The 10,812-nt window shown below is 34.2% G+C and overlaps 1 protein-coding gene and 1 non-coding gene across 2 annotated transcripts; one reads left to right on the forward strand and one right to left on the reverse strand.

The window, feature by feature from the left end:
• Positions 1 to 3,502: 3,502 nt before the first annotated feature.
• On the forward strand, positions 3,503 to 3,623 carry MIR169G (microRNA MIR169g). Its single transcript, NR_127773.1, has one exon. It is a non-coding gene; the product is annotated as a microRNA MIR169g (primary transcript).
• A 3,872-nt stretch (positions 3,624 to 7,495) lies between these two features.
• LOC100260578 (thioredoxin-like 1-1, chloroplastic) lies at positions 7,496 to 9,754 on the reverse strand. Its single transcript, XM_002282421.4, has 4 exons — positions 8,960 to 9,754; positions 8,634 to 8,810; positions 8,344 to 8,508; positions 7,496 to 8,117 (listed from the first exon to the last, which is right to left on the reverse strand). Exons 1-4 carry the CDS (start codon positions 9,239 to 9,241, stop codon positions 7,806 to 7,808), a joined length of 936 nt encoding a protein of 311 aa, XP_002282457.1. The 5' UTR covers positions 9,242 to 9,754; the 3' UTR covers positions 7,496 to 7,805.
• Between the last annotated feature and the right edge of the window lie 1,058 nt (positions 9,755 to 10,812).

The following is a 10,812-nucleotide window of genomic DNA, read 5'->3' on the forward strand; positions in this document are numbered from 1 at the left end:
TTGATAAAATTATCTTACAAATAAATATATTATAATTTTTTTTATAATATAATATGATATACAAACCATTTTAAAAAAATTATCCAGAATTCTCAAATAGTAAATAAAATGTTTTTAATTATCTAATTAATAATGATTTTATATATTGAATCTTCCAATTTTTTTAATAAAATTGAATAAAATTTTTATTAATTAACATCAACAATAAAATAAGAAATTTTAAAAATTAATCATACAATTAAATCTAAAATATTTAAAAATGAAATACAATTAAAACAAAAAAAAACACTTAAAAATTAAAAGAAATGAAATATTGATTTTCATTGTATTTCCAACTCTTTCTTGAATCTATTTTTTTTTATAGTGTGATTTAGAGAAGTGAAAATTTATATTTTATTTTTATATTTTTTCATTTAAAGTTTTTTTTTTGTTTTAATTGTATTTTTAATTTTTAATATTTTCAATTGGTGTTGTTAACCTCAGGTCATTTCAAGTGATAATTATTTGAATTATGAAAAAAAATAGATATATTTTAAATATTTTTATATGGGTGAAGATAAAACTGTTACGATTTTTTTTTTTAAATTAGTGAGTAAAAATCCACTCTTCCTTTATGGAAGAAGTGCCCCCTTTATTACACATTAATATCGTTAAATTATTTGGTTTTATATGCTAAAATTAATAAGATTTTTGCAGACACATGATAAGAAATATCTCAAGAGTAGTAAAATATTATTACAACTGAATATATAAAAAAAATGATAGAAAATATTTTTATTTCCACACATCACTGCTCCTGTCTCCTTTTCAGTTTTCACTTTCTTCAACACCCATATGCACTGTCACTACCGTTATGGGCAAAAAAGAGTCCAAGTTTTAGCTCCATTGCAATCTGTTCTTGTTGAATTGGAGCTGCTGCATTTCTTCTCTAGAATTCAGTTTTGGGCTTTAACCAAACTTCTGTGAAAGCTCATATTCTTATTCTTATTAGGGTTATTTTTATCTTTGCAGAAATCTAAGGCAGATGGGGGCCATAAAAGCCTTTAAATTCAGAAACTGTGAGTTCCCAGAGATCTCACTGTTGGATTTTTAAAGCTTAGATTCATCCATTAACATGGGTAGTATCATCTTGAAAAGCTTGTGCTAAAGGGTTGCCATTTCCAAGAGATTTCTGTGATGGGTCATGATATTGTGGTCAATCTGATCTTTTAAAAGGGATCTTTTGTTCAGGAAAAAAAAAATGAGAGCTTCTAGATATTCTTTCCTTGGGTTTTCTAGTATTATACCTGTTTGCTACCTTTTGGTTAATTTTGAATCTCCAACTTTCAAAAGGAGGCCCAGTTAGAGAGACCTAGAGTTCTCTTTTAAGGTTGAAAGGAGAGGAAAAGAAAGGATGTGAACCAACAAAATAGGATAAAACAATAAGAACAGAGCCTACCAATCTTCCTCACACGGAGTTGAAAAAATAGAGATATATTTATGCACGAGTTGATCAAAAAAGAATTTGAGCCACACAAATTTTATTCTTACCTGAAAAGGGCAAGTAAAGCCACTCTCTCCCTCAAATTTATGGGATGCAGAATCTGTCTCTTGGGTTAAGTGAAGAGCAAGAATTTGAGGACCCACTTGCAGTTACCTATGATGGCCCTTTGTAGCTCTTCTTAATACTTAATACATATGAAGATGATACGATGAGCAGAAGAGTCGCCCCTTTTACCCTAACTGAGATCTTCCCAATGGAGTGTTTAAAATTTGTTTATCTAATTTTTGACCAAACACTTGTCCTTTCCCAATTCAATAACTATACAACAAAACAAAATTGGATTAGAGATAAAAGTGATCATGTGCTATGCTGCAGTGCTCCTGAAAAGCCCATCTGCCTTGCTTTTTCTTCTGTTGAATAAAGGGAAATTATCGTTAAGGCGGATTAAGATTAAATTACTCAAGAGTTGGGCGTGGTTGGGTATCATCCATAGGATGGAATTAAGGGTTTTATGTATTAGCTTTTGCCTGATCACTTGATCTCTCATTGTGCAACTAAAGACAAAGCTTTCTTTGTCTAATAAATGCAGCTGCAGTCTCAGGATAATACCACTCTTATGTCAATCCCTTTTCTTTCCATCTACTTGCACAAGTCCTTTCCATGTCTTCAACTTTTTCTTTTTCATTTTGAGTTGGATTTGTTATTTCTTTTGGCCATCTGCTTCTTCTGTTGCTTCAGTCATTGATCAGCTATCATAGACAGTGAGTGAGACCCACTTAAGGATAAGGTGCAGATGGGGGTGTAGTTTTAGATTTTAGTTTTCTACTCTTTCATGAAGGAATTAATACCATAAACCATATGGTTTTAAGGCCTTAAGGGGTGATGAGATTGATATCTTTGAGTGAACACATTTCATTCCCATGTATGGTTCATTGATTTAACTAAATTTATCTTGATGAGGGGGACAGTACTCTCTTTTTGGCAAACCAAGGAACATGGGCCTTGGGGGAGAGAAGAATCCAGACTATATTTTCTATTGAGTGCTAAAGCAAAGGGCCAATGCCCCACAAAACAGGCCTTGATCCTCGAGTCCCTCACTTCCCTAGATTAATCGTTTTTGCAGGACTCCACTGCACTGCCCCTTATATGTTTCCTCCCCACATTTATTTTCCTCTCCTGCAACATTCATCTGAAATGGACCCCTTTTTTCTTGCCTCTGCAGTGAATATAAGTTCTTCCAGGAAAACACGAGCATCCATTATTACTGTACTACATTGCAGAATGCTCCCTCCCAGGCAAAATATATGTAATAATTTATTTCATTTCAATTTTACAGAAGATATTACCATTCTTCCTTTTTGTATATACATACACTGTTATTCTTCGGATGTATGCAAGTTTATTATTTACTCCTACTGCAGTCTATCCTATCCACAAGGCAAGTGGCCCCATAGGACCCAAAAAACATTTAGCTTCCATACCACCATTCTGATGCAATAAATCGAACTTTAACATTGCCCATCTGAGCGTGTTGGTGTTTGGTTGATTGTGAACTCATCAATGACTCTGGAAGTTTTTCTATTTGAGCAGCACTCAAGTTGGGCTACTTTAAAATTATATATTGACCTAATTTTTCCTTTCTTGGCAATATGTTCTAATGAGAGGCATGGAAGGAACCTTATCGCTTTATGTCACTGGCCAACGTTAGATCTTTGTAAGAGCTGTCCTCATCACCTCGATTTAAGATAATGCATAAAATTTGCAGCAGTTCATCAATAATAGCTCCATCCATCCAGCCATTGCTTCTCCTCCTCCCTTCACTTCTATATAAAAGCTTCATCAACCTCCTCCTTCCTTTTCATCCGTACTTCCCCTTTTCCATTTGGTTCTCCGTCCCCCCTCTCTCTCTTCCCTGGTGTATTTTCTGCATCTCCATTTTAGCCCATTGCTCGCAAGGCATAGCAGCTGTTTCTGCTAGGGTTATCATCTCTCTCACCCGCAGCCTTGCATGTAGGCTCAGAAAGTATGGTGCAGCCAAGGATGACTTGCCGACTCTCTACTTAGCCATCTGCCTTTCTCCAAGGAGGCTTGCAGTACTGATGAAGCCGGCAAGTTGTCTTTGGCTACATGCTTCTTTCTGCTCCTCATGCTAGGCTTTTGGTGATAATTAATAATACTTGGAGGCAGCTTCTTCGAAGGCTTGACCTGCTCTCTACAGCGTAAATCTTATTGTGGCTAAGAATCATAATTAATTGTTGTTTCTTCCTGCATTGTCCGAGATCAAGACCTCACGATCGATTTATCTCTATTATGTGCCGCAGCACTGATCTCTTTCTCTAACCAGAAATCAGTCTAGTGACGAAGTTACTTTTAGCATCATGTGATCTTTAATTTGTTGGGACGAGGTACATTTGCCAAATCCCTTCTGTTTATGCTTTAACTTCTCGGTTTTTCTGTTGATTCAATGCTTTTGCTAAGATGTGTTGTGCATTCGTTAGACTAAACCTTTTAGATCATGTTCAATGTGTCAATTTTCTATGGATTTACGAGTTTCTACCTTAATTAATTCCAAATTAGCGGTTGCCACCAGCCAATATTTAAGCCATTTGACAACTGTTTGATATTAGACTGAATTGATTAGAAAACATTGATCATTGTAAAATCATTCATCTAGTCTCATAATGTAAGGTGGTCAAGCCATAAAACCTAAAGAAGGTTTCAGTCTATTCTATCATTTTAGTATTTCTTTGAGTGGAAAAAAGTGTATGAGCCTCTGCTGCTGCCTGGTTTTGTTGTTGGTTTCTTGAATGCATGCTTGGACAAGTTTTCTCTCTTTCTTTTTGGGCTTCAAATGGCCAACTGGGGAACCTGCATGACTACACTGAGAGATATGCAAATTAGGAAACATTTGCTCTTCTTAAGAGATAAAAACACCAGGCGGCTGGTGACTGATACAAGAATATATAGCTTCCTGAATTTGGACATGTTCAGAAGCCTGCAGCTTGGCTTGGGCTCCCCCCAAATTGATGGCGAATTACCTAGGAGAAAAAATTCAATTCTTAACATAGTGGCTGCTTTGATAGTAAAAGTTCCTTTGTAGCTTTCATGTTGTATGATTTCTTATATATAGTCAAGCAGATTCATCTTTTTTTCAAGTTTGCTTCTGGTCAAGTATGCTTTATCATAACCTCAACATGCTTGGGCCTGGCTCAAGCAACGAGTCTACCCATAGATGGGCCTCCTCCAATCTTGGGCCTGAGTTTACAAGTATAAAGCCTGCACTATACGCATCAAATTGATTGAGCTCAGCCTTGGTCCAACAAATGGGATATTTTAATGCTAAGCGCCACACGAGAAAGGTACGTGGGTGTGACCCAACAGGAGAGGTTGAGACTTGAGACACATGACATCTTGTTTAAAAAAGGCCTGGTATCACATTCGGCAATCAATTATCTTAATAAATTGTTAGGATTTGAGTCGCTGATGTCCCTTCAAATGAGGCTCCGTATCATATTTCACAACCAATTTTTTAAAAAGTTTAAGCGATTGGCTCAACGTCATATTCCTCAACCAATTTACTTAAAACTTAAGTTATCAATATTTAAATCATCTTCGAAAAATCAATTTAATAGATTAGTGAGTGCTTGATAAATCAATTTAATAACTTAAAGTGATTTAATAACTTAATTTAAATTATTAAATAAATTAAGTATGTATGATAATATGATTTAATAGTATGACTTAAAAGTTAAAAACAACTGTTAAGTAAAAATAATTTATTTGTTCTTAATTCTACATCTTTATTTTACTTTTTTACCTTCGTTTGCTCTAATTATCTACATTATCTCTTTTTTTACTCCTCCACCTTTATTGTTACTTAACCTAATTTACTCTAATTATAATTTATGAGAATAAATATATCAATTTGATAATTTAAAATATGTTTTAAATTAATTTCATCAAACAACCTTAATACTTAAAGTAAAAATTAAGTAATAAGTTTTAATTTTACAATTTAAGTATAATTTGATTTAAAGTCAACTTAATTCATTAAGTAATAAATATCAAGTTTTACCAAACACCTCTTAATGACTTACTTAAGTTATTAAATAGATTAAACATGTTTGATAAAATAATTAATGAGGATGTTTATTTTTTTTAGCTTTTTGCTTAAAACAATTTACTTTTAGACTTTAGATTGTTTATTTTTCTATTTTTTTTATGACTTATTATAAACTTTTTACTAAATGGAAAAAACAATATGTTGATTTTTTTGTTTTGTTTTTGCTTTTTAATGCTTAATAGAAATAAAATATTATCCAAGAGAAAAAAAAACCCTAATACTTAACATTATTAAGCATTAAAATTCTATTTAAAATTAAGTAAAAAAAACAAATACCGCCTTAGTTTTGATTTCAAATCTCCTTTGTCGTCTTTGTTTTGTTTAGGGAGATAATATTTTACAACTATAACTTTACATTCACATATCATCTTTTATAATAAATATTTTTATAAATATCCTTTGTATTTATAATACTTTAAATTGATATTTAACAAATAAATTTATTATTTAAAATTAGTGAAAGGATAATTATTATCAAACAACTTTAATATTTAATACTTAAAATAAAAATTAAATAATAATTTTTAAGTTAATAATTTAACTTAAAATTAACTTAAATTATTAAGTAATAAACATTACATTTTAACGAATACCCTCTTATCACAACCAGTATCATTCTTTCTCATAATAATATTGAAAACATTTAAGTATTTTTATCACAAGGTTAGTAATGAAAAACAACTTTACTTTGAATAATCAATGGACCTTAACTTGATAGTCTAGTTTCAAATGGAAATGATATAACCAATTCACAAATCATTAATTTTCACTAAATACTAGGATGACAGTACTAAAAGCAAATTGAGTAAGGGAGAGGAAATGGAATGATACTTTCCAATGACCAAATAAATTTGTTGGGTCTTTGTTTTTTCTTTTCTTAATTTTATCTGTGGATAAAATTTAGAATATGCTTTAAAATAAGCTTAGATACTCAACCCCATTTTGGCTTCAATCTTTAATTGTTTTAAAATTAGACCAAATCACTAAATAAGTAATTAATAAATATAGTTTAGATTTGGTGTCACATGATCTAACACACAATCTAAACCGTTTAAATGTATGGTAAAACAAAGATTATTAAATGGTAATATAAATATATAAGACAAAGTAAATAAAAAAATCTAAATTAAAAATAATAAGATCATTTATAAGATATAAAGTAATGAACCAGTGATAATATTTTGTAATCGTCACTCTTAGGGTGGCCGGGAGGGCAAATAGGTTGGATCAGGTGGGGAAGAACATGGGCTTGAGGAATTGAACATGGGCCATAAAACTTTTGAAGTCCCATTTCTTTGTAGACCTAAATCCTATACGGCTATACCTAACCACACATATTCAAAATAAAAGAAGAGTGTGTGACATTGTTGAGTGTTGAGTGTTGAGTGTTGAGTGCTGAGTGACGTCCATTCAAGCCAATCTTTACACCGATGACAGCTGAGTAGTTAAAGATCTTAAACTTGATATGGACACATGGGATTGGGTGGGTGAGAAAGGGATAAGCCTTGAACGCGTGTGAAAGAAACATTACACAAAGAAATGAAAATTAGTAAATTGCAATGGACAGAGGACCCCCCACAGCGCATTAGCTTAGCGTGTCAAGGTAGGCAGGCCACGTTGAGGCCTCCACCCACATACACGCAACCTTATCCATCGCTTTGTAATGTAGCTTCCACCCTTAAACTCATCATCATCTACTCCTGTGGTCCAACACCCAAAAGCGACCCAATCCTTTTTCAAACAAATATTCATCCTCATACAATAGGCTACGTGGGAGATGCGAAGAATCCATCGCTGCAGGACTCCTGGAACCCACATTCCTTTACCAGAAGCTTTGATCGACAAGAAAAAGGAAAATATCAACAGGCCCACACAGAGAGAAAAAGAGAAAAAAGAAAAAGCAAAAGGGCTCTTATATTGAAGAAGCAAATAGAGGGGCACCCTATTTAGTATTTACAATCACAAGCGGCCAAAGAGCCAGTAAACTCAGCACACATCTATATTACCTCTTGATAGCTCCCATAGATTAGCAGGCTTTGATCCAAAAAAATAAATCCAAACGCCTGCAACTCCATGGAGGCATACACTTGCTATGCCTTGGATTTTTTATGGTTTGTTAATTTCTAAACACGAATTATATGAACAAAAACACACACAACTGTACAGGGAAGGGATGAGATTGACTGTGGGGAATGCCGTCTAAATCATGGCCACGGTTTTCTCTTTCACCTCAGAGTCATGAAAACCCTTCAGGCTTGTTGAGGGAAGAGGAAGTGATAGAGGGAGAGGCAGAGGAAGAGGAAGCTCTTCATTTGAAAAGGCCGCAGCCGATGTTGCTTCTACTGCTATCTCTTCCTGTGCGGGCGTAGGCACTGGTTTCGGCGAGTAGTTAAAGGAGAAATCTTTGTTAGCAGACAGCGCCAGCAGCTCCTTCTCCTCCAGCCCCTTTGTCGGTTCAAGACTGCATCTATCTGGGGTGTGTTTGGCCAATGCATCCTTAAATTTCTTGATCTGTAAATATGATCATAATCCATAGATCAGAACAAAAAGAAAGAAACCCAAGAACATTAAACCAAATATAACCAAGTTTAAACGAAAATGCTTTCAAACCCAATTTAGTTGCCACAAAAAAAAAAAAAAAAAATCCCAATTGGGTTGAGAATGGAATGATAGATTAAGAGAAACAGATAGGCCTGTTATTTGAAAGCACAAATATTCGAGGAAGATGAAAACTAACCGTGGCGTTGGTACAGCTGAAGCTGCATAGACGGCCATGAGCCCCTCTGTAAAAACGGAAGAAGGGAAGAACATGGACGTTGAGGCTGTAACACATGGATTTATGCTCCTCATAGTTCACCTGAAGGAACTCAACATCTGGATTCATCTCTGCCAACTGACAGATCTGCCCAAATAAAAACAGAGCATCCATCTCAATGACGACAAATTAGACAAACCCATAACTTGAAGGGCCTCCCATATCAATCGTTTTTTTTTTTTTTTGGGAAGGGGTGTAAAGGAGAGTCGCACCTTGGGATGAAGGGCTCTGCAGCCTCCACAACCAGGGGAGAAGAAATCAACAACAACCAGTTTATCCCCAGCGTTTAGAAGGGAGTCCACAAGGTCTTGGGCACCGGTCACCTCTTTCATGTTTGGTTGAAGCCCTTTCTCCCACCATTTCTGAGCTTTTCCAATGGCAAGTCCCATCTGTAGATTTCACAAACACAAAATTACAGCCAAGCCTGAAATTAAAGGGGGGGAAAGGATTTTGCCTTTGTCCTCCAAAAACACCATCTACAAGGCCCTAAAAATAGATAAAAACAAGGAGTTTCGATAGAGAATGTGGAGATCCTGACCAGTGTGCAAGAAGCTTGGGCATTTCTTCTCTTGGGCATGCTTCCAATCTCTTGAAGAACGATTCTTCCGCCATGGAAGTCACTATTCGATGAAGAGGATGATAACGATCTGAGATTGCGGTGCTTCAGTTTCAGAGATGGAAACCCCCTTGCAGAAGCAGGGGCCGCTGATCTATGGTGCCCATAATCATTATTGGGGAAAGCAGAGACGCAACAACGACGATGATGATGATGGCATGGGGAAAACACGCTAGTCTTGCTCAAAATTTGGGCCATGGACATGAAATTATGAAAACCTAAACACCGAAGAAACCCACAGAAACAGAAACGAATTTCCAGGAGAATAAAGAGATTTAAATCGCTTTGTCTTCCTTTAAGAGAGGTTTGAAAATTGAACAAGAAAGGAAACAGGGAAATGGGAAATGGATAACAACGAAAAAACGACACAAAATACTCCACCGGAGCGGGCTGTTAATGGATGAAATGGAGTCCATGTGTCCAACCCCCATGTGGATAACAAACTACTTCCCCCTTACGTTTTCTCCTTTCCATTTTGTTTCTCTTCCAACAGTGGTCTGAAGGCGGTTTCCATGGTTGACGAGGGGGGCACGTGACGTATGTAAGTGGCAACACGTAGCGCCATCGCCCATCTATCAAAACCTTGGCTTTGAGAAATAATGGATAAATTATAAAATATAGCAACAGAGAGAAAAAGATTGACGGGACCCTTGGCATTTATTCGTTGGATACATTCCGAAAAGGGCGTCTCTTTTATGATTCAATCCTATCCACATGGCCCAAACCAATTTGGGTTGTCCATCCATTTTATCCCCATCGTCATAAGATGGGCCTTGACTTTTATCCATGTCATTAATTTTCTTTTCAATTTTTTATCACAACTCTGCACTCCCAATCACATGTTACTCGCATAATTGTAGGCATGAGAAAAATTAAACATGAAAATATAGTTTTTTTCATGTGATTATGATTTTATAGGATACGATCATTTTATGTCTCTTTATATGAAGCAAATAAAGTGAATTACGATACGTTGGTGTAGTTGGACCTTGAACTATGATGCATTGAATGATCTAACAATCTCTTTGTCAAGTTAGACAAGGAATTGTTGGATTGATTTTCACAAAAAAGGGAGAATTCAAAGAGAGCTCACACGAATTTTCGCATCGGCAAAACAAGAAGTCCATAAACTAGTCAATAAGAATAAGAGCAAGAGTTTGAAGTTTCTATATATACTAATGGTATGAAAGGTTTAAGAGAAGTGTTAATGTCCTCAACCTCTTCTTTATGACTTGTGTTAACTAGTCATGATCACTTGTACGGTTTCAGGGGAAAATAAAAGGGAGAATTACCCAAAAGGTAGGCCGGGCAAAACAATTACTAGAAAGGGTGGTATCTTTTAATAATTATTGGGGAGGACTTTAGTAAGCTTAATATACCAAAACTGTCCTTTAACTAAAACTTTTAAAATTCAAAGCATTTAAAGCACTTCACTTTATTTGTCAATACATTTATAGTACATAGGTTCCACATTTATTATAATTATTGATATTTAAATTTTAAATCAAAATTTTGGGTTTAACCTTTACAATTATATATAATTTGTTATTTAAATTTACTATTTAAAACAAAAATACTTTTAAAAAATATTTTCAAAATATCATTTATTGTTTTTTTACCTTTTTTATTTTTATTCTAATTTTTAATTTTATGAAGAAAAAAATAAGTTTTATAATTATATAATAAAAATGATGATTTTTTCATATATATATATATATATATATTATAATTTTAAATTGATAAATTATGTTTTTGTATTAAATTTAAGGAAGATA

This window comes from Vitis vinifera, chromosome 8, assembly GCF_030704535.1.
Source record: "Vitis vinifera cultivar Pinot Noir 40024 chromosome 8, ASM3070453v1".
Taxonomy (NCBI): Eukaryota; Viridiplantae; Streptophyta; class Magnoliopsida; order Vitales; family Vitaceae; genus Vitis; species Vitis vinifera.

Excerpts from the sequence above, each read along its gene's own strand:
- LOC100260578 (XM_002282421.4), bottom strand. The coding sequence starts at position 9,241 with ATGTCCATGGCCCAAATTTTGAGCAAGACTAGCGTGTTTTCCCCATGC. Across the intron at positions 8,509-8,633 it reads GCAGAGCCCTTCATCCCAAG|ATCTGTCAGTTGGCAGAGAT; the intron begins GTGCGACTCTCC and ends TTATTTGGGCAG. Across the intron at positions 8,118-8,343 it reads TCAGCTGTACCAACGCCACG|ATCAAGAAATTTAAGGATGC; the intron begins GTTAGTTTTCAT and ends TCATATTTACAG.